This window comes from Bos indicus, chromosome 13 (assembly GCF_029378745.1).
Source record: "Bos indicus isolate NIAB-ARS_2022 breed Sahiwal x Tharparkar chromosome 13, NIAB-ARS_B.indTharparkar_mat_pri_1.0, whole genome shotgun sequence".
Taxonomy (NCBI): domain Eukaryota; kingdom Metazoa; phylum Chordata; class Mammalia; order Artiodactyla; family Bovidae; genus Bos; species Bos indicus.
Window position 1 is genome coordinate 61912165 of NC_091772.1, and position 27213 is coordinate 61939377.

General features: G+C 59.2%; 1 protein-coding gene across 5 annotated transcripts in view; it reads right to left on the bottom strand.

Annotated features, from left to right (window-relative positions):
• NOL4L (nucleolar protein 4 like) overlaps positions 1 to 27213 on the bottom strand; it is a 131258-nt gene that overhangs the window by 6527 nt on the left and 97518 nt on the right. For 2 of the 5 annotated variants that reach the window (XM_070801487.1, XM_070801489.1), the window contains 7 exons: positions 21102 to 21243; positions 5107 to 5384; positions 2593 to 2778; positions 2327 to 2518; positions 2033 to 2155; positions 1419 to 1617; positions 851 to 952 (listed from right to left, as the gene is read on the bottom strand). In XM_070801487.1, the coding sequence (XP_070657588.1) occupies positions 851 to 952; positions 1419 to 1617; positions 2033 to 2155; positions 2327 to 2518; positions 2593 to 2778; positions 5107 to 5384; positions 21102 to 21243 (1222 nt within the window). Of the gene's footprint in view, positions 1 to 850; positions 953 to 1418; positions 1618 to 2032; positions 2156 to 2326; positions 2519 to 2592; positions 2779 to 5106; positions 5385 to 21101; positions 21244 to 21538; positions 21719 to 21795; positions 22131 to 27213 lie in introns of those variants that run through there. The other 3 variants (XM_070801490.1, XM_070801491.1, XM_070801488.1) reach the window with 3 other exon arrangements.

Genomic DNA, 27213 nt, shown 5'->3' on the forward strand with positions numbered 1-27213 from the left:
GCCCTGCTGTGTGGCACCAGGTGGGGGCTTACCACCATCGCCTGCCGCCTGAGAAGGGCTCTCCCCGGGCACGACAGGGACTCTTAACTTCCCTGCCGCAGCTCCTTCTCTAGACCCACTCTAACCGGGTCCCCACGCAGCAGGGCTGCTGGACAGTGCTTCTTCCTGGAAGGAAAGCAGCCCGCCTGGGACAGCCCTCCCTACCCTGCCTGCAGCCGGCCACTCTGGCCTCAGCCTCAGGGATTAGGGCCAGGCAGCCTCTTATTTTAGGTTAAGAGGCATTAGGAAGGATGAGAAGTTAAGCCCAGGCAGGAATCCTTCAGGGACCCTCACATATTTCCCAGTGGTGGGGAGCCAGGGGAATGGCGGGTGCCTGAGCTCTCTGCCATGGGAAGGGACCCGCGAGGGGTCTCCCTCCTGCGGCCAAGGACAAGGGCTTGAGAGGAAATCTCAGGCACATTCGGCCAAGACCTAGAACCAGAGTTCCCTGGCCTCCGGGCGGCACCTTCCTCTAACCTACTCCTCAAGCAGCAGCTTGCTGTCACCATCGGCTCTTCCTCACCTCTGAATGCCCCCAAAGCACGCTGCTTCGGCCTCCTGGCCTCCACATTAAAATCTCACCACAAGGGTGGACAGCACAACTCACAGTCTCCTTTGCTTTGAGCCTATCTGTGGCTCCCACCACACATAGAACAAAACCCAAATGCCTGACCCAAGAAGCCCCAGGATCGCCCCCAGCCGTCCTTGCCAGCTCCCAGGCTGCTCTCCACGGGGCCATTGTTCTTCCCCAGTCGCTCCCACCCCCAGGCCTCCGTATGAAAGGGCCCGAGGCCCCCACTCAGGGCAGCACCTGGCTCCATGGGGAGGTTTGTATCTTTGGGGGGCTGTTTCTCTCCGACACTGATCTGTGTCCGGTCTGCATCAGTCACCTGGGAAGAGTTACAGAGAGCACCTGGGGGTGGAGAGGGGACAGATGGCAACCCACTCGCTTCCCCCAGGTGACCTAGACGGGGCCCCACTGTGCTCCCCTGAACCTTCATCTCACACCTGAGGTCGTGACCTGTGGCCTGGTGGGGGAGGTGACCTGCCTGGGGCTGAATCCTGGCTCTGCCATCAACGCTGGAGACCTGGGCACAAGACCTGGTTATTTTCAGTAAGATGAGTGCCAGGTAAAGCGCTGGGACTCTGCTTGCAGTGGCGGGCGGGGGCAGGGAACCAGGGAGAGGCCCAGCAAGCCTCCTGGGAGGCGAGAGGAGTGGTAGGTAGCAGTTTATTTTAACCTTGCCTTCCGATCTGAGGACGGCTAAGTCCCTGTAACACAGAGGAGTCACTTTCCCGGCACCCTCTGTCCCCACCCTCCCCTCCGCCCCCACCAGGCTGCTGGTCAGGGGGCGCAGAGCCTGGTGTCCCACACTCACCATTACTGTGATTTCCTGTTTGGAGGGAGGCAGGAGGCTGCAGGTTGCTGCCCAAGGCCCCGTAACCACGGTAACTGTAGTTGAGGCCACCGTTGACGTACACGGGGTCCTGGGAGTAGGAGGCTGGCAGTGAGTAGGTGGAGTGGGTGATGGCTGTGGGGTCCCGGGAGTGCTGCTTGTCCAGGGCTACGGGCTCGTCCTGCGGGGCGGAAGGGAGGTGCTGGGGAACCTCAGGCAGCCAGCCCTGACCAAGCTTCCTGGACGGGGGGTAGACAGTCGCCCCAGATCTGCTGGGACTCAGTGTGGGGACCTGCAGAGCTCTGCCTCTCTCCCTGGCTGCCTTGCCCAGGGCTTCCCCCAGACCCCCATCTCTCATCTGTGTTCCAGGCAGATTTGATCTGTTCCTGCCTGGCTGAAGACCCTCTTGGGGCTCGAGATGAAGTCCAGAGGCCCTTCCCAAGTCTGCAAGGGCTTTGTGTCTGGGCTCCTCGGCCTCCCCGCCCGCCCCAGCACCTCCCCGTCTGAGGATGCCCTCCCTACTCCCACTGCACCCGGGGCCTGGGACCTGCGGGGTGGCCGCGGACGCCCCCCAGCAGCTGGCAGCAAGCAGGCACCTGAGAGGACTGGTAGATCTCCAGGCGCATCCTTTTGGCTGCTTTTCTCGTCTCGCTCTCGCAGGCAGCTGCCAGGATGTTTTCTGCCATGGCCGAGGTCAGGTGGGGAGGTGTGGGTCTGGTCTGCAGACAGAAATGGGGATGGAGCCAGAGTTGGGGTGCAGAGACCCCTGGCGAAGAGGTGGGCAGGGCAGGGCTGGGGTTTGAGCTCCTCTGTGAACCGGAGGCCACAGTATCTGCTTCCAGAGGTACTGGAGCGGGGCTGGGGGTGGGTGGGGGACGCTGGAGGCTCACCATCTCCATGCCATTCTTCTTCATGCGCCGGCAGGACTTGAGGTACGTGCGGATGCGCTTGCGGGCCCGTTCCTGGAACTCAGGGAACTGCCGGCTGCACGACTCGATGATGGCCTGGATCTTCTCCTTGGGCTGCTTGGAGATGGGCACCATGCGGTCCAGGTTCTCATCCACGAAGAGACGCACGAACATCTGCGGAGGACACGGGCGGTGGGCAGGGCTGGCCCGCTGCGCCCCCGCCCTGGCCACCCCAGGCGAGCACTCACGTTGAAGGCCTTGAGGCGCTCAGGGTCCATGCCCTCCGAGTCGTTCATCTTGTCATTGTCCTCATGGTCATCGTGGTCGTCGTCGTCGTCATCTGCCGTGGGGGCCCGGCCCACAGTCAGGTCCTCGGGGCAGCCACTGACCTCGGTTTTGATGGAGTCATAGCTCCCCGAGCTGTAAGGGGGGGACTGAAGAGGCCAGGGCAGGGGGTCAGGTCACGGCGAACGTGGGGACTGGGGGGTTTGGGCACACCCAGCTGCCCTGTGAGCCATGCTCCGAGGTCCTGACCGTGGGCCGGGTCACTTTCCTTCCTGCTCCCTTCACCTCTGAAGCGGGGACAGCGATGTGGCCGCCCCTCTCTGGGCGGCTGTAGGCAGGACCCCCAGAACTGATGCCCTGGAGAAGCTCACTGGAGGGGGTCGCAGCACCCACACCACGACTTGCCTCCTCATGCAAGGGAAAGGCAGACACAGAAAGGGTTCCCGCCACCAGCCAGCCTCTTCTGTTTGTGCCAAGATCCATTCTGGCTTCAGGGTTTTCCTCCCTCGTCCCCAAGGGGCTGCAACCCCGAGCTGACAACCGAGCTGTCACAAAAGCAGCGAATGTGCTGTCTGTCAGGGATGGGGAACAGATGGGCTGGGAGAGAACCAGCCAAGGAGACGGCCATCAGCCAGAGCATCCCCGCAGTTCCCAGGCTGGGCTTCTCCCGTCTGCCGCCACCCCCGGAAGTCACCGGGAGCCTGACGCAGAGCCCGTGTGTAGAAAGAAGAGAGGGAACCAGGCCCAGCCCACGGGGCAACCACCCTGTCCTGCAGCAGGAGCAGAGACGGGACCCCTCCCCTGCCCTCCAGAATAAGGAGCCCTTCCCTAGCTCCCTGCTTTTCCCCTCTTTTTCATCCTTTATGGCTCAGCTCCCATCCTGTCTCCTGCCCTCTGCCACACATGCTCTGGTAAGGCCAAACTTTTAGAAAGTTTGTGGCTTTGGTGCGTCCTGACCGGCAGTGTCCTGGAGACACGGTCTCTGCCCTCATGGAGGATAGCTTCTAGTAGGTAGCCAGCCCCAGGAAACAGATCAGACCCTGCCACAGTGGCCCAGGTGGTACCCAGCTCTTGCTGATGAACAAGCAGATAAAGACGGACACTGACTGCTGCCCTGTCCGGCAGCAGCTGCCACCACCAGCCTCCATGTGACCACACCCAGCAGGGCCAGCCTTCCCAGGGTCCCTGGCCTTGTGCCCATCTCTCGATCACACCTAGTACCCACCACACCTAGTCTCTGAAGGGCCAGGGACAGCCAGGTCCTCTGGCCTCCCGCCAGGCTGTGTCAGACTCGCACAGGAGGGTCAAAGGTGCCATGGGTCAGTCACATTCCCAGGCGCTCCTTGACAGATCCTCCGCCAGGGTGAGAGGAGACAGACTGTAGGAGACACTCACCCTCCCATCTCACAGTGGCCACCTCACACGTGCCAGCTCTCTGCCTGCCGTGCAGAGGCTGTGCCTGCCACTGGGACCCAAAGAGGGGAGGACGGGGACTTCCCTGGTGGTCCAGTAGTTAGGACTCCACACTTCCAATGCAGGGGGCACAGGTTCGATCTCTGGTCGGGGAACTAAGATCCTACATGCCACAGAGTTCAGCCAAAAAATAAATTAGAAAAATAAAAGTGGAGGGGGAGGACGATGCGCTGCCAGTCCTGGCTCTGTGGCCTGGGCTTGGGTACACTGACCGTATGACGAATGTATAGAGACTCTTGTATAGAAACGTCCCATGAGAGAGACCACTGCAGGCCAGCATTGGTACCCACCCTACACCCTCTGCAGAAAAGGAAACAGTCCCGGGAGGAGAAGGAACCTGGACAGGGGCCTCGGCTGGAGCCCAGGAGAGTAGGGGTCTGAGAAGGCACCTCTGGCCCCCCAGCTCTGGCAGGAGAAAATGCCCTCTCCTCGGGGTAGCTCCCACACCCAAGGCCACGCTGCAGATCTTAGTGGTCTGGAGGTGACCTGCAGAAGTAACAGGAGAAGGTGGGGGAGGCCCAATGGGGGGCATCTATCTGCCCCCCTCAGACTGGTCTACTGGATTTTATACCTCCACGTCCCTGAGGCCACCAAGACCTCAATCTGCACCATCTGTAAAATGGGGACAAGCGTGCAGACCAGTCAGCAAATGGGAAGCCTGGGGCCTCTGCTGAATGAAGCCTGCCTGCAGCTGCTCTTAACAGCGGACCCTGCTCTGGAGGCAGAGGGGCCAGGCCACAGGTCCCTCCCCACCTCCACTAGGGCCCAGGCCAACAACCTCACTTCACAGATGGGGACGCAGGCGGAGAAGTGAGGGGCTTGCTCCCGTTTCAGGCCCTCCCCAGGCAAATGATGGCACAGTGGCCACGGCCACCACCCTGCCTCCGCTGGTGGTGGCCACAGCCCCGGGTAACATGCGATTCCACATCAGCCTCACACAACCCTGCCGTGTATGCAGGAGTGGCCAAAGCTCACAGCTATGGGGAGCCCACAGCCCCACACACCTCGGGGGTGGTCTTCACCCCGTACTTGACACGGCTCCGCAGTCCATCGGCGCCACAGCCATCGGAGGGGTAGGAGGGTGTGCCCAGAGTGGAGCCCTGCGGGAGCTTGTCACACAGGTTGATGGGCTGATCCTCGGCGCTGGCGGTGAAGTCCATGGGGGCCACGGTGCCGTTGCCGTTCATCTCGGGGAAGGCCGGGTCTCCCTGCGTGCTGCTGGAGGTCGAGGGGTTCAGGGTGGAGGAGCCATTACCGCTGCCGCTCTCAGAGGAGGAGTCGTCTGGAATGAGAGGCCTGGATGTGAGGCCCCACCCCAGCACCCACCAACCCCCGAGACACCCCCAGGTATGTGGCAGGGCAGCTCAGGGAAGTGGTACTTGCCCTGTGTAGTCCTCACAGGCATCCCTGGGCAGGAGAGCATTGCTGTCCCTGCTGGAGGCTCCAAGCCTTACCCCAGCCCCGAGGTGGGGGGCAGGGTCCTGCTGCCAGAAACCGGTGCCACCAGGAACAGAGCAGCCAGGGAAGTGTGCAGGGCATGGTGGCTTCCTGCGGTCCACCCCCACAAACGCCACATTCAGCTTCGAGGGTCTGGGATGAGCCGCTGCAGCCTCCAGTCTGATCCACCCGGTACTGGCCCAGAGGTCCTCTGACACCCCTGGCTCACCACTGCCTAACCCCTTCACACCCTCTTCCCCACAGGACAAGTCCCCACCGCAGACCCTGGAATTTCTCCACCCCCTGACTTGAAGGATGGCTCCACTGTGACACCCCTGCTCCTGGCAAAGCAGGCCTGGGCCCAACCCTGGCCAGCCCGTGTAGACACAGACCTGCCTCCCCGCATGGCCACACGACACTGGACACCCAGAGCCAGGGCTGCAGGGGCTCTGTCCGTGGCCCCTCATTGGGCCATCCCGCCTTTCCTGCGGCGACAGCCCTACAAAGCCCTGTGGAGGGCGCCCCCTGCTGCAGAGAGCACAGCATTGCCAGGGAATCCAGGACGACAAACTTAGAACTCGGGGGCTATCCGATGAGCTTCAGGCTCCTTTCCCCGACCCTGCCCCCTGCCTCCTGCTTGGTCAGCTGAGAAGGCAGAGGCCCAAGCTACAGTCTAGCTCCCGGGGTTACCGTCAGGTGAGTACCGCGTGGTTCCTGGTGAAGCCCAGGTGCCCAAGCGGCTCTGCACCTGCCACCACGGTGGGTGGGGGAGGGGCGGCCGCAGGGAGCCCTGACCGCATCCCAGGACACCCCTTCCCCCCGGGCAGGGTCGTGCACGACCCCACCCTCCCCCTCCCAGCCAGCAGATTATGAAGATTTAGTCCTTGGGGCTGGGCACTGGGCACGCGCACCTCCCGAGCGTCCCCATGGCGACCGAGCGGCTCTAGTGCGCCAACCAATCGCTGGCCTGCCGGTTGCCCAGGGGCGGGGCCAGGCTGCCCATCAAGCAGCCAAGGCCCAGGGCGGAGGGGGATGGGAAGGCCTCCGCGCAGCGGCACCCCTCCCCCTCAGCTGCCGCAGGTCCCCTGGGCCAGGCTGCCCCTCCTTCTCCTCTTCCTCTGGGCAGTCACTGCTCTCTCCATCCTCCTGCAGGGTCGCTCCAGGCTCTACTCAAGGCCGCCCCACAGATCCCCACCTTGCTCAGCTACATCCCCGAGTCCCCAGGCCAGCCGCCCTGCTACCCTCTGGAAGTTCACCGCCCATCCCCTCCTCCTCAATCACAGATGGGTCTGGTTTTCTTCTGACAGTGTCTCCAGTGACCAATCTAGACATTTGTGGGATAAACAAACTTGCCAGCAGTATTTATTGAGCACCTACTGCATGCTGGCCCGGTCCCAAGCTGAGAAGCATAGCAGAGACTACGGCCAAGAGGCCAGTCCTCCTGAGGGCACAAGATGCTCACTGCTGAAACACATGGGAAGTGAATGGGCTGCCGAACTGCCAAGCCACACCCACCCCCCACCTTCCATCTAGTCTTCTTGGCTGAGTTCCCTCTTCAGCACTCCAGCTTCCCTTGGTCACACCCTTGCCCCTGTCTCCACCCTTCCCTTCCCCAGCACCAGCCCAATTACCACTGCCCTAGTCCCCACCTTCCTGTTGCCCACAGCCTGCCCAAGGCGAGTTTGTACTCTTGCTGGTGTGACCTCTGCAGCCTCCCCCAGCCCAGGTCCCACTGTACTGGCCACTGCTGAACCTCACAGCTCCAGGCCTCTGTTAATCTGCCTGCCTTGTTGTGTCCAGCTCAGTAAATATGAGTCCGCCTTTACTGGCTGGCCCAACGCTGCCTTCTCAGAGCAGACCTCCTCCCTCCACGGTCCCTGGGAAAGAGGTCCTCACAGACCCGACCCCAGCCTGTGCCCAGCCCTCCAAGGGATATGTCATGCCTCCTCAGCCAGCTCAGGTGCAGACCTGAGAGCTGCCCACCTCCCCACCAGGGCTCGGCCTAGCTGCCGGAGAAGCCCCAACATCTGGGGTTTTGGGAGTCTCTGCCAGGGCCCAGGAGATGGGAGAGCAAGGATCACGTCCATCCTGGCTGACCGTCTGAGCTCCCCTGAGCTCTGGCCAGTACCTATTCTTAGCCCACCTGGCAGGCGTGACTTCACACCCTGTACCACTCTATAACCAGCCACTTGCTTGACCTCAGAGGGCCTAGCCTTCCTCCTCTGGAAGGAGGGGTTGCTTGGAGGTCAGTGGGTACCACACCAGGCACAAAGGGAGCCAATGTCACAATGCTCAGCCTGGGCATCAGGCCCAAGGCCTCTTGACACATCACAGTGGGCACAGGCCCAAGAGGTGGCACCCCAACTGCCTACCTCCCAACCAGATTCTCTCCAGGGAGGAAGGCCCCTCTTGCCCTGTGCATCTCCAGGCATGAGCATGAAGGAGGCTTGGATGCTCTAAGGATGCACGTGTGTGCGTGTGTATGTGTGCGTGTGTGTTTTCCCAGGCCCTCCAGCTCAGGAGCCCAGGGTGCTGGCCTAGACTCGAGCTCCCAACACCCTTACCCCAGGGCTGTGCACCTCACCTGCCCACCCAGGGAGTCACAGGCAGTGGCTCCAATGGTAGCACAGCCCCTCCTCCGAGGTAGATGCCACCCCAGTCTGGCAGGGAAATGGCTGGGCAGATGAGACCCACAAGGCCAGGAGTCTGGACCTTGTGCAGCTATGTATTCCAAGTTTTTAGAAGAAAACTGGAAATAGGCACCCATGTGTAAATATCCAGGTTTTTAAATATTGGTGACTGACTCACATTGTTTACATTTTGAAGAAACTTGCTGGACAAACAGACAAACCAAACGTGGCCTAATTATGCAGTGAGATATTCGGTCATAAAAAGGAATGAAATTCTGATACATGCTACAACATGGATGAACTCTGGAAATGATAGCATCAAGTGAAATGAGTCAGACACAGCCGGACAGATATTGAAAGAGGACACACGTGCAATATCAATATCGAGAATCATCATATCCACAGAGAATGAGAATATCTGAGGGTCTCAAGGGGCTTGGGTTTGGGTGGAACAGAGAGTTACTGCTTAATGGTTGCAGAGTTTCTATTTACAGTAATGCGAACTCTATCTTGGAAATAATGTGCGCTGGTTACACGACATGGTCAGTGTACTTAATGCTGCTGAACTGTACACTTAAAAATGGTTACAAAGTGGCAAATTCTGTTTTACACAATTTATCACCACAAAAAATTCCCCCAAAGCAAAACAAAACAAAAATCCTGGAGGAAGCCAGTGGGCCCCAGTTTACAAGCTCCATCTGCTGCCACCCCATGGACCCGCAGGCCAAGCCTCTCCCACCTCCACTCTGCACCTGGGGGCCGGGAAAGCCAGCCACACACACAGAGCCCACCTCAGGGGGCACAGGCAAGTCACAAGCACCCCCCGCCTCAACCCATCACGCCGCCCTCAACCTGCTTACAGACTGCCTGCAACTCTGTTGACCGGGAGGCCACAGGCTTTAGGCAGAAGGCAGGGGCTGTGTGTCCCTGCAGATGCCCCTTCGCCTCCTTTCAAAATGGGTGCCATGTCAGTAAAATAGGATTTATAAGGTGTAGACAGTGCCCAACACAGCAAATCGGTGCTGAAGAAAAAGACAAACAACTGGTTCCCTGACCACAGGCTTTCTCACTTTGTAACACATACTCTCCCAGACTGGACTGTGGGTTTCCGGGGGCCCCTCAGAGACCAGCTTGGTGCCAGATCTGAGGTGGGCAGGTGAGGGGAGGTGGGGGAGGGACAGGGCCACGAACCCCTGTGCTCGTCCCTCCCTGCCTCGAACACCTGCTGGGCGTCAGGCCTGTGTGAGGCACTGGGGACACAGCAGGGGAAGACGGGGGTGCTTGCTGCCCTCTAAGGAGCAAGAAACCAAACGGGGTCCACAGGACTCGGCTCTGGGGAGAGCCTTGTGTGCTTTGTGTCCTTGATCCCTGTCCCTGCAACCCCTCCTCCTCTGTGGCGAGCTCAAGGCCCGAGTTCCAGACCAGCCCTCTGTGGCGCTCCCCCCGGGGAGGGGGAGTCTAGAGTGGGCGCTGTGCAGGAGGGAGGCAGGGTAGGGTTTCTGGAGGAAGTAGCCCATGGAAGAAGCCTCTAAGAACAGCGCTGAGAAGGTCAGGGGCAAGTGCAGAAGCCCTCTAAGGCCAGCAGGTTAAAGGAGCTGCTGGGGGTGAAGTGTTACCTGTCAATGCCCCCCCACCAACCCTGGCAGTGGCTATGATCCAGCCGCAGCCCTTGGACTGAGTTCAAACCCCCAAACTGAAGCCAAACCCTCCCCAGGCCTCCTGCTGGGCCCTCCTGGCAGCACCCCACCCCCACCCCATCCCCAGATGTTGCCCCATCCAGCTGTGCCCTGGCCTTGGCACTTACTGTCCCCTCGTCTCAGGACACTCCATGTCCCCTCCCACTCCAGGGCTTTGCTGAAAGGTCACCTTCTCAGCACGACCTCGCTGCCCCCACTCTGACACTGACTCCTTTACCCAGTTTTCCAGAGCATTTATCACCTTCTCACATGTTCTGTCTGTGGTCTGTGCCCAGCCCCCTTGTCAGCTGCCCCAGGTGGTTCCTGTCTCTCCAGAAACCACAGCCCTCTCCCTTTGGCAAGGGCACCCCGTGTCTCCCAAGGGTGAGCCTATGCCCTGAGCCCAGCCGGTCAGCACAGTCCATCACAGCGATCCGCGATGGGCCCACGGAAGTCAGTCAAGGGGCGTCTGCAGAAACGAAGAAATACTCTGCCATCAGCCCAGGGGTTGCAGAGCTCACTCAGCAGGGAGCCCCAGCAGGGCTGACAGTCCAGCACAGACCAGTCCCCCCAAAATCCATCCGTGCCTAAAGCCAAAGAAAGCCATAGACTTCTGGTTACAGGACCCAATGATTTCCTTAACTGCAAAAGCTGGCTGGAGGCAGGTCGCATCATGTGGGCCTGGTCTGGACTCTGAGTAGTCCACGGTTCTAGCCCTAGGAGGGCCCAAGGGAATGGAGCCTCCCCCCACCACCACCCCGGGGCTCCCTCCTCATCGTGGCCCTCCCTAACCCCAGGAGGGGCCAGCAGCAGGGCCCACCGCCAGCACCCTAGCACAGCCCCGGCCCAGAGACCTGCCTGTCACTGTCTGGGGAAAGAAGGAACAGGGAGAAACATCAGCATCGCAGGCCAGGGCAAGCGGGGTTCTGATCCACTCGCAACTCTTGCCTCGCCCACCACCCTCTCCAAAAACAATGTGATTTAAGGGAGACACGGTCATGGACCCAAACCCGTGCCCAAAGGAGCGGTGCCGGGGGAACAGGTGCAGGGCCTTGCTGCCTCCTGACCTTGGGCACAGCCCGCCTCCCTGGCTCCTCTTATCTGCAGCCTAGGGAGTTGCCGCTGACGCCCTCTTGGGCTCTGACACTTTATGACCCTGTGAAAGAACCCAGCTGGCCCCACGGGCACCTGGAGTGCTGGAGTCGGACCTTCCGGGGTGCAGGCCTCCAGGCATGTGACGCGGAGCTGGAAGTGACCCTCTTGTCTCCACCTGGTCCTGACCTGCGTGGCTGTGCAGGGGGCCCCTCCAGGGTGGGCACCCCACCCACGGCCAGCCTGCCAGAGCCCAGAATCATGCCAGCAGGACAAGACAGCCCCCAACCTGTGGCTTCAGTGACAGGGACAAGTGCGGTGCGGAACCACAGGGAAGCAGAGGGAATGCACCCCTTCTGAGCATTTTCACAAAACCAGGCCTCCCGGGCTCCGGCGAAGAGCAGCTCCCCAGACTGGGCAGGGACACAGGGCCCACCACCTGGGCCCGGAATGCCTCCGGGCAGGGAAGGACTGTGTGCCCATCTATGTAACGTGGGGCAATGTGCTGCTATTCAAATGGGGGAATTAGTGATGAATGGGGGAAATTGTTCCTCCTTCTGTCCAGTCTCCAGAAGGAGACAAAAACCCCTTTTACCTCGGCAAACAATGCCCTTATGTGGGCGCCAGCGCCCCGCAGCCCGCACAAGCCCGGCTCTGTGCGAGCAGCCAATTGCCACACCGGGCCCTGGGGCCACAGCCAGTGGCACCCTCTCCCAGGGGCGACCCTCACTGGCTCCCAAGGAGGGCTGGGCAAGGGTGCAAAGGCCTGCTGGCCCATGGTCCCAGGGTGTACATACATATGGCCTCACGGGTTCTGGGTGCTGGCGGCCTGCTATGGCCAGAGGTGTGGCGAGGCAGGCAGCGTCTCCCTTCTCTGCCAGCTTCCAGGCAGGGGAGAGAAGGGAGCATCAATAATTCACACACACCAGAGACGAGCTGGGGAGGAGGTGGGGAAGCAAGAGAGCTGGAGCCAGCCAGGGGCGGAGGGGGCTGGGGCTGGATCTGGAAAAGCCAGTCCCTGCCCCCTCACCCACGTGGCTTCGGGCTGCAGTCTGGGGGCACCGACTCTGCTCTGAATTTGGGGTGCGTCAGGCCAGGCCTGGCCTCCGCCTGCTCTGACAAAGGCCAGCGGCTGGGCTGTGTTTACATGATGCATAGTTCCCTGGAGCGCCAGGCTCCTGGCAGGCTACCCTGCTCTTCCTCCCGGAAGGAAGGGGGAGGGCCCCAGGGTCAAATGGGGGACACTGAGGAGCTGGGTGAGGTGGTGTCACTAGGACTCCCCCATCCTGGGTGGTGGGGACACACTGGGCACCTGCCCCACAGCTTGGCCTTCAGACCCCCACGGCCCCCTAGCTGCCCCTCATGAATGCCACCCTGCTCCATCCCTGTGGTTCCAAAGGCCTGGCCCAGTCCAGCTCTCCATCTGGCCTGCATTCTTGCCCCCAAACCACCCCCAACACCTCTATTCCACAGCATCCATCGTCCTGATCAACCTTTTATGACTCATTCCTTAAGCTGGTGTCAACACCTGAGGGCCCTCAGAGTCCAGAGTGGCGCTGTCCAACAGACACTTAATGTGAGCCACGTAAGGAATTGTTAATTTTCTAGCAGCCACATTAAAAAATGTAAAAAGAAAATAAAACAGGTGGAGTAAATTTTAATAATCTATTTTATTTAACCCAATATAGCCAAAATATTATCTTTTCAACACATAATACTGTGTTAAACTCGAGCTACTTTATACATCCTTTTTCATAGAAAGCCTTGGAAACTCTGTGTGTATTTTACACCCATGGTACGCCTGAGTTTGCATGAGCCCTTTTCAATAGCGGTCTGTGGCTCCCACATTAGGGCACACCCAGATTTTTGTGATGTTCCCCCTAACCTGAAATCACTTCTCTCAGTGCAGGGACCCTGGGGTCTCAGTCCCAAGTTGCAGATGAGAGCTGGGGTCTTGGGCAGGTGGCCTGAGCAGGGCTTGCAGTGGGGACGGGGTTGGGGGCTGTCTTCAGTGGGGGTGGGCACCAAGTATGTGGCAGGCGCCGGGCAGACTCACTGTGCCTGCTTTGCACCCCACCTCCCCCAGAACAGACAGCAGGAAGGAACCAAAGGCCCCCAGGGGGAGGTCCTCACCATCACAGTGTGAACAGAAAGACAGACAGGCCCCAGTGTGGCCTGAGGCCCCAGAGCACCCCTACCCAGTGCTCTTTCTTCTCTGGCCTTGGCTTGCCCAACTGTACTACAGGACAGCCCTCCACCCCTGCCACTGCCCTACTCTCCACAGCCCCCTCCCCAGTAAATACTGGCCAAATGCGCCCCAGGGGAACCACTCTCTGTACGGACTGCCGAGGTCTATGTCTTCCCAGGCCCAAGTTTCCTTGGCCCCACCCTCAAGGACAAGCACGCTCAGTGAGAACTCAATGCTGACTCAGTGTGCTAAGCTCTAGCTAAGAGAGCAGCTCCCCTGCATCCCTTGCCCCAACCCCACAACAAATGATGTGTTCAGAGCAAACAGAATGACTTCGGACAACCGTGTGTGAAGGAGTCACGGGGCAGGGCCCTGGCCCCGGAGCCTGTATGCTTGTGTGCAGGCCTTCCGCCAGTCTGCCCAGAAGCCGGTCTCGCTTCGGTGCATCCCAGTCCTTAGGTCAGAGTGATGACGCCGACGTGGCCCTGGTTACTTCCTGGTTCCCAGGAACGCCACCCTTGGACAGGCTCGGGTGGTGATGCCTCTGGGGCACACCCCTTCCCCGGCCTCCTCTCCTGTACGGCCGGCCTGCCTCCGTAGAGGGTCAGTGGGCAGCTGGGTCTCCATAGGTCCTGGGCTGGGGAGGGGGGCAGGGCTCTGACACCCCAATGGCTGAGCAGGCCTAGGTGAATCTTCCAGGTGTGCAAGGGATCTCCCTTTCTCTTTCTTAGCAGGTGAACTTCACCTCTATGGGCATCTGGGGGCCTGTGAGGGCCTAAGACCCTGGCAGGCTGCACAAGGCCGGGGCTGTGTGGGGCCGGCCTGCTCCAGGGATAAAGGGATCTCTCGGTGCTGTCTCCTGGCCTCCCTTACCCCGTGGCGGCCAGAGGCTAGAACAGCTCAGCATTGTCTGAACTGCCTGCAGCCCAGCTGATGATGGACACTTTCCTGTGACCCGGGACTGGCTGGGCAGCCCACAGCCAATTCCCAGAAGAGCTTGGGTCCTAGTTCTCCGCTCCTGGCCGGGGAGGATAAACGGCAAGAGGCCACTGCTACCACCTCTCCATCCGGTGTGGACATTCAGAGCCTTGAATAGGAGCTAAGAGCCACTAATCTAGAAGGAGCGAGGAAGTGACCAGTAGCCAGAGAATGAGGCCCAGACATAGCTTCCAGCCTCACCTGAGACAGGTGGTGTCAGGACCAAGACCAGCAGGCGTCGGGGAGGGGAGGCTCAGTTTAAAAGCCCACTGCAGGAAGCCATCCCAGGGAGGCCGAAGCGAAGCAGTCACAGCCTTCCCTACATGTCAACAGTGATCAGGGAGGATGCCCAACCACGACTGTCAGGGCCACTGGCCGCAGGCTGCAGCAGGCCATGAAGCTTGGGGCCCCTGCTGGGGTGGCCATCATGGACAGATAACACGTGAAATGGACGAAGCCCAGGCGCAAATGTGGGTGACTGCCTCTGAGCCTGGTGGCCGGGTCCCGACCCCACTTGCAGGACGGCCTCTTGCCTGTTCCCTCAAATGAGCAGCTTCCACCCCTAGCTGGGAACACTCCTGAGCAGCCTGAGTGCCCACAGTGGCCAGCACCCAGTGGGTAAGCGGCTGCCCAGGTGCCTTCTCCTTGGACGGCAGTGTTAACTTGCAGCCAGCAGCGTGGGAGCTTGGGATGGGTCTAGGTGTGCAGATTCCAGGAGATCTGCAGGGTCCTGGGAGATGTAAGGTGCCCCCACAAGTCCTGGTACATGTGGGTGGGGAGTGGGCTGGGACTTCAGGAGATGCTAGAGCAAGCTGTGAGCACCCAGGTAGTGAGCTTGTAAAGAGAGCTGTGGTCCAAAGCCCACAGGGCTCAGTGGGCAGACGGGATCGAGAAAGACCTGGAAGGATGAGGAGACAGATTGGACCAGCGAAGGGTCCAGGGGATGGGGAAATGAGGAGGACCGCTCAGTCTTTCAAAGGAGGCCCCTGACCCACCTCCAGCCCCTCAGCCTGTGAGTGCCAGCTAGCCATGGCCTTCCACCTCCAGCTCTTCGTCAGGACCCCCTGCACCAACCTGACCACCTGAGAGAAATAATCCCATCCCCATCCAACCCAGCCTTCCTCGTCCACACATCGTCCGGTCCTCACCAGCCATCCAGTGAGGGGGAGTGACTGGCCACACGACAAGGTGGGAGCAGAGGCAGATCCGAGTCTGGGCTGGGGCAGCGTGTCTGGGTTGGGGCACACTCCCGCTCAGACCTGCCCTGTGGACACCAGGGAGGAGCCCACGACGGGGAGAGAGGCAAGGGCAGGAGAGGCAGCACTGCCGTAAATACGGAGCCCTGGGCAAGCAAGTCACACGCCTGCCCCCCAGTGATTGCCCCGCTGTCCAGTTTGCATTTCTGGGTAATGGAGGGCCCCATCCAAGGGCAGCAAGAGCAGGAAGCAGGAAGCCTTGGGCCTCACAAAGGGCTCCTGAGACACACCAGGATTAATGGCTGCAGTCACCCAGGGCACACTACAGACCCAAGCCAGGGATCAGAGGTGAGCAACTTGCTTCAGACTGCACTGCAGGACCAGGGCAGGCCAGGACCTGCTCAGGGGAGCCCTGGCAGGGTGCCAAAGGCCACCAGCAGGGAGCCATGTCCGGTTGAGACCCCAGGTCCAAGAGGCAGCCTCATCTCTCTCGTTCCTCCTGGAACCCTCGAATGCCAGCCCCTCAACTGGCCGGGGCCCTCTCTCCTGGCTGAAGCTTGGGGTCACCAGGAGTTTCTGGAGACAAGTGACCCAAGAAGCCCCCTATCCTGCCATCCAGCATCTTCCTCTCCTCCCAGCCTCCTCCTGCCGTACCGCCCAAGCTTCCTAGGCTGCTATACACTTGCCTGAACATCACACTGTGGCCTCCTCCGAGGCGCCTCTGCTGGTCCCCCAGCTCTGCCACGGGCTTCTTAACAGCTGTTTGCTGGGCACCTGCCCTGAGTCGAGGGCTGGGGATGAAGCCCAGAAGAGGACGCTTGGCCCTGAGGCTACTCCATGCTGCACGGTTTGCGATAACGAGAAAGAGGGGCTGGAACGCCCTTCCCCATGAGTGGTCCAGACTCAGGCTCTGGGGTCAGAGCCACCCTTGTGGTCACATAGGATCTGGCCAAGTCACCTCCCCATCTGTAGGAAAGGCCTAGTCACAGCTCTGAGCCCACAGCCAACTGCCATCAGCACAGAGTTCAGCAGAAAGTGGGGTCAGGACTGGGGCTTCCAATCACCAGGATAATTGGACCACCTTTAAAAATGCAGTATCAGTGCAGGGGAGAGGCGAGACAACTTCTAGGAAAAAAAGGTGACTCCAACACTACATGATCCCTCCTCCTTTTTTTTTTTTTTTTTTTTAAATAAAGAAAACAAGACTGATTACATACACAGAAAAGACAAAGAAAAACATGTCCCAAACGCTGATAATTTTGATTGCTTTTTTTTTGCTCCTCTGTTTATTTTCTATTATCTACAATGAATGTAATAGATGTGAAACGACACGTTTTTTCAGAGACACATCTCCTGCCCTCAGACAGCTTACAACCTGGCAGGGGTCCCCGGTTCTGAGCACCTGCCCCTCTCCTGCAGGCTCTTGGAAGGGACAAAGCCAGGAAGGGTTTATCAGCCTCCTGGGCCACAGGGCTCAGTATTCACGTGACAGACCCAGTGGAGAGTCCTGAAAGAACCAAGGGCTTAAGCCAGGACCCTCAGTGCCTCGGTCCTGACGTGGTGACGGGTCCTGGAGGGGAGGCTCCAGGCGTCCAGGCAGGAAGTTTTGGCACCATGTCCCCAGGGGGAGGCAAGCTGAGCTCCAGTGGGTCCCAAAGGCCTGAGACTGGAGGCGCCTCTCATCTGACAGGCACTAACAAGAGCCCCCCAGCAGCCCCCCAGCTCCTACCCAGCACCATCATCCCCCACCCCCCGCCACGACCCTGCAGGAAGAAAGAAGCAGGACCCTGGGTTCTGCCCTGGAGCTGACTTCCTGTCTGCCCGGGAGGTGAGTAATGTCCGCTCCCCACCCCCTGCATCCCTTCTGGGGGCCAGGCTTCACATTTTCCGCTCAGGAAGGGGCAGAGCAAGAGGCCTGATGAAGCACATCAAGGGGAAATGGAAGACGGAGAGGGCCCTAGCCTGGCCACGCCTCTGACGTCCCCTGGACGCTGACTCACCTGCCCAGCCTGCACCCCCGTTCACTTACTCATTTAACAGACACTCCTCCACCTGCTCTGTGCTGGGCACCAGAGAACTGGCTCTCAGAGTGCTTACTCAGGATCTGAGGAAGAGATGGCCATCAAACACATCATCCCACTGACGGGGCCTAACTACACACAGATGTGCTGTTCAGTCCTAAGTAACGCCCGACCATAGCGTCTCTGGACACAGGCTCAACAGTTGGCTTTTCCCAACTGTCCTCCTCTCCACCTCCTAAAATGCAGCCCCTGGGCCAGAGTGTTTTTCCAGGCACCTATGATGAGACCAGGGTTCTGTTCGGACTCCAAAGAAAGTCCAAACCCTCAGCTGGTGCTTAGTGCCGGTCTGGGGGGACCTGGCTATACGTGGACTGGAGGCAGTGGTGGGAACAGCCTGGATCACTCGGCCTAAGAAGGCAGTGCTCTGATTTTCCAGGGGGGCAGCCTCTTCTGGTCCCCAGACTCCCAAGCCCATCTTCTGGGGAACCTCACACATGGCCTCAATGCCTGCCAAAGAGGAAAGAGGAGGGGAGCAGCCTTGGCATCCCCCAACTCTGGCCAGATGGCCCCAGTTTGCTCACTGATCAGCACTTCCCTCCTGAGCCGGGGTGAGAGCCATGTGCTCACCCACAGCAGCTCCACCCTGATGAGGAAGCACTTTGGGGCTCCCCAGCCAAGCACCCCTGCTGTGATGTCAATAAGCTGGGAATGGGGTCCATAGAGGCGCTCTCTGATGTGAGGCCTCCCAGGTGGTGGCAGGCTTGGGGATGAAAGCACCAGCAAGCATGCTCTCACTCCCGGTGAAGCGCAGACTCTCCCGGGAGTGAGAACTGGCCTGCTTCATTCCTGGCCTGGGCCACAGGATCTGCCCTGCCGAGGTCCAGCTTCCATCTGCCTTGGTTAAAATTTGAAAGAGGAAGAGGTGGAGGAGGTGGTGGAAGAGGAGAAGGGCTCCAACACATCCACCAACAGGTGTGAACCTGTGCAAACTGCCTGGTTTTTTGAAATGCTCTGGGCTGCACTCCTGGCCAGCAGAGGTGAGATGCTCCCTGACACAGCCCTGGGAGCCCCCACATTTTCTGGCTAAAAGAAAAAGACCCAGGTACTCAGGCTGGGGGGAGGGCATAAATCCCACGAACAAAGAACCTGACTTGGCTGCAACAAGGAGCCAACCTCTATCCTCTCTGGCTGGTGTGTTCGGGGTCGGGGAGGGAGGGACTCAATAAATGCTCGTTCCTTTACTCATTTGGGCAACAGATATTCAGCAGGCCCCTATAATGCACCAGGCAAAGAACCAGAGTCACCAGGAACACAGCAGAGAGCAGGATCCACGTGGTCCACCCCTTACAGAGCTCACAATGGGGGGCCTCAGACATGGAGCGCCGAGGGCCAGAGGCTGAGCACCAAGCCGCCCTGGGGGTTGGTGTGTGCTGGAGAAGCCTCTGGATCAAGGCACAGGAGCAGGGAGTGGAGACGTGGAGACCATGGAGGGTTGTGGCTGGATTCAGACAGAGCCCCCGCCTGACCTGCCCCTGCCCAGTCCTTCCTTAACAACAGGGGACAGGAGAACACCCTGAGGACCCTGATAGTCTCCTTCCAACTTTCACTGATGAGAGTGGGTTCCCAGTTCACATCTGCACTGCAGGCACCTTCAAAGAGGGGGCTGTTTGCGTGCCTCCGTGGGGGCTGGGGGGCTGAAGAAGGACTCCAGGCTGGGTCTGTGCCCAGCCCAAACCCCTTGGGAGCCCACCGGTCTGGACAGACATGGTGGTCACCACCAGAACTAGGACTAGAAGGGCAGTAGAGATGATCAGGTCAACGGGTCTCTCTCGGCCTGCGACCTTCTGCGCGGGGTGTGGGTCGGCCTCTGGCCAGCACGTCAACCCACAGCCTCCAGACACAGGCTCTGATGAAATAATTAAATTGATGGTATCATGGTCAACACCATCCTCCCTGTCTCCAGCTCTGGCTGCCCGCCCTGATGAACACCCTCGTCCTGTCAGCAGGCCAGCCGACCTGGGCCCCAGCACCCACAGCCAGGGGTGACCTGGGCAGCTGGGGAGGGGAGGTGGTGGGTGGGGCAGGGGAGGACATGTGTGAAGACACCCGGCTTGGCTCTCCCACCTGGCTCCTCTGGGGCCAGCTGCGGGGACACACTGACCCCATTAGCCCTGTAACCGAGGAAGTCCCGTGACCCTTCCCACCCAGCCCCAGACCTGATGCTGGAGGCCCCCAGATCACCAGATCTCTCTGGAAAGTGTCTCTGCCAGACATGAGCCCCCCAAAAGGTGGCTGTAAGCAATAACAGCATAAGAATTGTTGAGGATGAGCTGGGGACCACGGCCCCCATTCAGTCCTACTTCTCCGGGCGGGGGGTTATAAATAAATGCTCCAGATCCTTCTTGGGAAGGTACTGTCCACAGCTTTGGGCTGAGCTTCGCTGGTGTGGCCCTTGGGTGTGGCCCTCAATCAGCTCAGATGAGGCGGGAGGCCAGCTGCTGGGCACATCTCACCCCAGGGCCCCCCCATCCCCAGCACGTGGTGCCCCCACCCAGCCCCCACCCGTGGGAACGCCGGAAGGAGGTGCTGGTCTGGGAGGCAGCACGAGGGGGTCGCACTGACCTCCTGAGGCGTCAAAGGACAAAAGCCTTTTCTTTCCCAGCAGCCTCGCACCCCGTTCCTCACGGAACCACACCCAGGGCTCCCCAGCCGGTGGATGGGCCACCCCGGCTGTGTCTGTGCTGGGCCTCCTCCCAGACAAAGCCAGATTTCAGGCCTCTGAAGGCTGCGGGGAGCCAGGCACACAGGTTCCGCCATGGAGACGAACTTTGACCCCAACTGCAAGGCTCCTACTCCTTATTTACTCTTTAAGGCTAACCTATTTCGCAGAGTTAACACTACACCCCTTTTTAACCCTGCACCTTCCCTCCCACATTCCAGGCCCTGACCTTCGACCCCTCCTAATTGCAGCTCTACACCCCAGTTCTCTCCAGCTCTTCCCCCACCCACCTTGTGTCCGCCCGGAAAATCAGAGCCCAGCCCAGGACACTCTGCCCACAGGTGCCACCGCACACCCACAGCCACGTCTAACTGAGGTGGGCCCAGTTTGGGGGGCTCGACGCAAGAGTGCCAGAGGAGACCTCTGGGGTCTGACCCTGACCCCAACTCTCCCACCCCAAGAAGATGCTTCTGTTCCAAGGGAGGCTGGAGGAGGCTGCGGGCTGGCCCTGGAGGGTGGGGGGGGATGGGGGGGACCAGGGCAGATCTGGACAGAGCCTCAGCCGGCCCACCTCCTATCCTGAGGGGCCGGGGGCACACAACAGACAAGCACAGTGTCTGCTTGCTCACCAGGGACAGGCAGGGACCCTGTCTCAGAGCCTCACATCCGGCCACAAAGCCCAACTCCCGTTTTCATGATTGGGTGGTGGACTGTTCTGGGTCAGGCACACTGTTAACCTTCCCAGACCTGAATCATGATAACTTTGAAATCCACATCCCACCAGCCCGTGAGCATCAAAACAGACAAAGTGGCGGGATGTGGTCAGGCTGCCAATCCCCGAAAGAGCTCTGAGCCATTCACCTTTGGGAGGAACAACTGCTCTTCCTGGAACTAAGGGCTGGGGCAGCAGGGCCTGTGGAGATACTGAGAACGCTGGGGGCCGCTGTCAGCCTGAGCCTCGGCCACCCCTGGAGGCTCCAACCCAGAGTCTACCCCCTGGAGATTCCTAGGCTCCTGGCGCAGACACAACCCTTCCCCTGCTGGCCACGAAGGAACACTCACCGTCCTCTTGGCTGTGGAGGTTTTGTGGGCTCCGCATCCTCTCGTCCTGGCTGGGACTCAGGCTGGAGGCCAGGTGTGGGTCAGCTGACATCCATGTGGAGTCGTTCATATCAAAATCTTCACTGCTCACAGAAGTTTCATCCTGATCAGGGACAAAGAAGGTGGGCGTTCAACAGGGACGGGCTCTCTGCAGGCCCTCGGCAGCATACAGGATGAACCCAAGGGCCCGAGGGTGTTTGGGACTGCCCCATAGGCCATAGGGCACCCCCAAACCTTGCAGTGGGGATAGGCTTCTCCCCTTACCCCTCCACCCATGGAAGTGGCTGGGGCTCTGGTTCCTGTAGGAAGCTGGGGCTGAGGGCCGGTGCTGGCTGTAATTGAAGACAATTATGAGGTCTCGCATCCTGTAGGGGCGGGTGGCAGGGCCTGGCTCTTACCCCCTGTGAGCCAAGGTTGAAGCAGCGCCGTAAACAAGGGCCACTGCTCCCCACTCCCTGCCAATAGCCTTGGGAGGAGGGTTCACTCCACGTAGGGCCAGGCGGGCAGACGTGGGCAGCAGGACACGTCGGGCACTGCTGAGGCCAGGCTGATGGCCCCCACCACGCCAGCCGCCCAACTCCCGTGGAGCATGCATGGAATTCCTTTCTCCCACTCCCCCAGCCCAGAGGACATTTCTGTCTTCCTCCTTCCTAACCTTTGCTGTGCTTCAAAGATATGCTCTTGGGCGGCTTCCAGAGCTGAAAAGGCCAGCCCCAGAAGTATAGCGAAGGAAGGGGGTGGGGCAGGCGAGGGTTTGGATCAGACCGCAAAGGGGGTTCGGCTCAAGGGCCTGGGGGGCCGCCAGGGCCTTCCAAACAGCCGGAGGGCCTGCAGGCGAGGACCACGCCTGCCTCCTCTCCCCTTGCTGGCTTCAGCCAGCCCTGGGCCAGGCATCCGGGAACCCCCGGGGCGGGGCCCCTTCCACCCAGCCCTCCAGTGGGAAGGGACCCCACCTCCTTCAGGCCCTGCCTCTTTCAGGAGCAGCAGCTAGCAACTGTCTTTGGGAGCTGGCTGTAAAACGCAAGAAAGATGACCCAGCAGCTCCCACACCCTGGAGCTCTGGCTTTGCCCCCTCCCCTCCCCCATCTGGCAAGATACAATGGCCTCTGTGGGCCCCCAGTAAGGACCTCTGGCAGAGCACCATCCCCCCCAAAACCTCCCTCCAGGGGCCCCTCACAGAGGTCTCTTTTACAGCAAGCAAACACACTTCGGTTTGAACTTTCTTCGGCTGCTGTCCGAGGCAGACACATCTGCTCTGCAAGTGCTAGGGAACCAGTGGGTGCTCCCCCACGCCCTCCCCCACCAGCCTGGCTGGCAGGGAGTTTCCTGGAATTTACAGCTTCTGGGCAGCACAGAAGAGTGGGTACCCTCTGCGGCTGAATCAGGAGGATGACAGCTCTGCCCAGCTCAGGGGTCCCCACGCTGCTCGCACAGAGCCTCGGGGCACAGGGACCACGTGTGCCCTAGGGGCCCACCACCCCCCCCACACACACACAGCTGCCCTGCCTCCCTCCCACAGGCTCTCTGCTCCTCATACACAAGAATGCGCCCCCACAGCCGTCCCTGGGTGAAAGCCCGCTTACTCAGACTGGATTCTCATACCTGGAGGGATACACGCACGTTCAAAGGGTTCTCTCTTCAAAAAGGGCAACATGACTCTCCCTGTGCTAACTGGGCAGGGACAGGAGGGTAAGGGGCGGTGAGCAGGTGGGGAGAAGGACCCTCAGAGGGGTAGGGTTATCTGGGTTCTGGGAGCCAGGAACGAGGCCATCCTCGAGTGGGCTGTTGGCTCCTTCCTGGCTGTCCTGGGGTCACTGGACCCTGAAGTCCCGGCTGAAGTAGGAAGGCCTTCTCCTGGCTCTTGTGGAAACACTTGTGACTTAAAGGACCAAGTAATCTATTAACATCTGGAAGCACCACTCACTCAAAATTCTCCATCCATTCAACAAGTTATTTAATGAACATCTATGTGAAACTCGCTCAGTTGCGTCCAACTCTTTGTGACCCCACGGACTATACAGTCCATAGAATTCTCCAGGCCAGAATACTGAAGTGGGTAGCCATTCCCTTCTCCAAAGGATCTTCTCAACTCAGGGATCGAACCCAGGTCTACTGCATTTAGATGCTGGAAAATTTACCTGTGGACAAGTCATGGCCTTCCTGGTGCTCACTGTGGAGAGGGACACCGGGGGAGAGGGACCATCAGCAGAAAAACTCATAATATCAGGAGTGTTAGGGCAACACGATAAAGAATAAAGCAGGACAAGAGGGGCGAGGGACGTGCAGGACTGCGTTTCCCAGAGTAGCCAAGAAGGGCCTTGCCGTCAGACGACAGAGCAGAGGCTTGCAGAAGTGAGGGAGGTTGTGACAGGCGGTGTGTGTGGGGGGGCTGGTGGGTTCCAGCAGGCAGTCAGGAGGCCACTGGAACTAGGGGATGCGTGAGCTGCGTGGGCAGTGAAGCCATTCGGGGGTGTCTCCTCCTGAGGGGCACATAATCCCGGGTGGGCATCTTCCACTCAGAGAAAGGAGTTCCATCAAACACACAGGTTTTCTTCATCAATGAGCAAGGAAAATTCAGAACCGCTGGTGCAGTGCTGAACCTCACTCTAGCCCCTCGGCCACAGTTTAACGACGACAGGAGCCATGGTTTATCAGTTGCCAAGTGCACCATAGGCCCATTGGGTGCATGCAGTTATCAGCCCCATTCTACAGATGAGGAAGCTGAGGCTCCAAGGGGTGAAGGCACTCGCCCAAGGTCATGAGCAGAGCCAGAAGCGTGCAGTCCTGAAGGCCCGGACGCTAGCTTCCTTCCCAGCCCATCACCTGGAATGCTCACGGTGCTGCGGCACCTCAGAACCCAAACTCCAAACGCACGTCCCCCTTCTCCATCAAGTCCAGCTTAGGGTCCACCGCACCTCGCCTCACATGGCCTGCTTGTCTGTACCATCAGCCCGGCAGTTGGGCAGCAGAGAACTCAGCTGCAGCGGCCAGCACGGTGGCTCTCTGCCCTTTCTCCCCCGAGACAGCCTTAAGTCCTTCCAAGAGTGGGGAGCGGGCTCTGTGTTCTCTGGACAAAGCCAGTGAGACCAGTCAAATTGGCTGAGTTGCCTGGCATGACACTGGGGTTTAACGAGGATGCGGCATCAGTCTGACAAGCAGGGGCTTGGTCCTGTTACACATGGTTCCTGAATGGAGACCATATGAAACCTGGACCCTGGCTGGCAGGCGGGTGGCAGTGTGCTGCCGTGTGGCATTCCCTGCCTGCAGCTGCCAGGCGCCCCCATGCAGAGCCTCGGGTTTCTCTGGCTCAGCTCACTTAACTGTTCGTCCAAATGGCCCCTCTCCACATCTCCCTGCCCAGACAGGCCAAACTGGGCAGAGGTGGGCTACATTTTACACTGAATTGTGACCACCCAATAAGGAAGAGCACCCAGTGCCCATCCATGAGGGGCTCTGAGACGAGGGTTGTCTGAGCTTTCCTTGTCCAATAGGAACAGCAGGCACCCATGTCAGGCCTCTTTCCAGATCTGGTACTCGCCCTCCCCACCTTGGACCTGCCTCAGCTGCCCCAGGGCTCGTGAGATCGGAACCCAAGCAGTCTGCTCAGCACCCACATCACAGTCCACCACTCCGAGGGGCCGCCTCACCACACTTCCTCCCTTCAGTGGAAAGAACCAGATGCCTTAACAACAAAGCGTCTCAGGATGAGACCCAAAGGAAATTCACGGGAGATGAAGCTATATTTACACCCACACCTGGACCACTCTTATCAGTGAATAGATGTGCACTGATGGACCACCTACTATGTGCTGGTGCTGTGTTAGGAGCGCTGAGACCACAGCAGGACTCCTTCCCTCCAGGGCCCTGTTATTTAGGGAAGGAGAGACACGACTTTTGACCCACGTGTAGGCACTGAAGGAGAAGGAGGCTGGGGAACCCCGTCTCCACTTATTCACTATCAAGCTATCCCCAGTGAGTGTGCCACAGCCCCCAGTGTTTTGCCACATGAATCCCTGTTCTGTGGGTGATGGTTCTATTAAGCTTTTGATACCACTGATACATAAACTTTTAAAACTTTATTTATTTTTATTTGGCCTTAGCTGTGGTCTGAGCTGTGGCCTGCTGGATCTTTAGCTGTGCCATGTGGGATCTAGTTCTTCCACCAGGAATCAAACCCTGGCCCCCTGCACTGGGAACGCAGTGCCTTAGCCACTGGGCCACCAGGGAAGTCCCTGATACAGTAAATTTTTAAGTAAGAAATCAAATTTATGAGGCCTAACTTAAAAAAATACACCAAACTATAAGTTCCAATCCAAATCAACTCCCACATCCTCACTTCCAGGCGGACCTACCAAGAGAAGGCTGCCCAAGCCCCCTTTGCCATCCATCTGCTACGGCAGAGCCCCCTGCAGACTGTCACCTCACCGGCTCACCCCAGGCCCAGGCTCCAGGAGCAGGCCAGTGACACAGGCAATTACCAGCACATAATTCAGAGCCTATCAGCGATGAGCAGAGTGGGACATAGCTGGGCCTGAGGGACCTGTAAGAGGTGATGGTGAGGGTTACGGAGAGCAGGCCCAGAGGTCACAAGTCGGGCACTCTGGAATCTCAAGGAAACCTGGTTTACTAATTTCTCTTTCTGTAAACAAACTTCATTGAAACTTTCATTAAAAAATAAAGGAGTGTGTACAATCCATTACTTCTGGGGCCCCTCTTCCTAGACCCCACGTGACTCCTGGCTCTGGCTTCAGACACCCTGCAGGCTGCAGCCTTGCCCACCTGTTGACAAAAGGTCATCATTTATTCGGCGCCAAAGGACCTGAGCCACTTGCGGGGTCACAGGGCGATTGGGTCAACTGCCCTTCTGGAAAGGGAACTCAAGAGCTGGGGGGGGGGGGGCGGCAGGAAGACACCACCCAAGGCTGCTCCTGGGACACACCCCAGTCAGGGAGCCCTGACTCTGGGCAGGAGGAGAGGAGCCGACCAGACCCTCCCTACTCTTATCTGCAGTCCAGAATTCACGGGCAGGTTCAGTTTCTCTCCACCCAGGCTCTGAGGCCCTTCCTCCTCTGCAGGCAAACTAGCACCAACCGCTGCCCAGCCCAGGAGGAGGAGAAAATGGGAGACCAGAGGGGAAATGGTGGAAACGTGCCTGTATCCATGGCGTGTAACCAGGGGCAGGTGCTATCAGTAACCTGATTATTTTACAACTGGGGTCAATTTCTCGGGAACTGGGTTCCTGGTGCCTCTGAAGTTGAGCCATTTGCATCCTCCAGGACAGGGATCCTGGGGTGTGCCTCACACAACATTTTCCAGGCCTCTCCTCAGAGCTGTAACTCTATCTCTACTGCTTGCTTTGAGAGAGAAAGGGAGAAGGATTTGCTGTGAATTCAGTGCTGTTGTGAGCAGTAAGCCCTGATCAGGAGCCTTGGGTGTGTGTGTTTCAGAGGAGGGGTGGGAGGCAGGAATGGGCCATGCAGGAAACAGACCCCTTCTCTGTCCATCCCCTTGGGGTGGGTTTGATGAGAGGCTGAAGCTCTTGCCAGGAAGACCACCAGGCTCAAGGCAGCTGCCCTGGCACCGGCTCTACCCCAAACCGGCGGACACCAGGGTGGACAAAGTGAGCACCTCCTTCTGGAACACCTGTAGGCCCCTCCCAGGCCCTGGAAATTCTTCAGCACAAGGCAATTCCCCTGCCTGTCTCCATGTCAGCAAGCATTACACACACAGCCTTCTGAGCATGCCAAGGAGGTACTGAACCACATTTGACCCCAACTTAACCACTTCAGCTCATCAGATGGCTTATTAATGGAAGACGAACCCCCTCCTTCCCCCAGGATCCAAAGCAACAAGGGTTCAAAATCCTGGTTGGGAAGGAACAGCACAAATGACATCTTAGGGTGGTCTGAGCCACAGCTCCTGGGGGCTAGGGAGTCCCCACACTGCAGCTCATGCCCTCGTTCCAAGCTCACCTGGCCACCAGGGGCAGACGCCAGGCTCCTGGGGACAGACACTCCACTCAATTCCACGCTTTCCTGCCAGCATACCTCCTCTGCTTCCTAGCCATACAAGC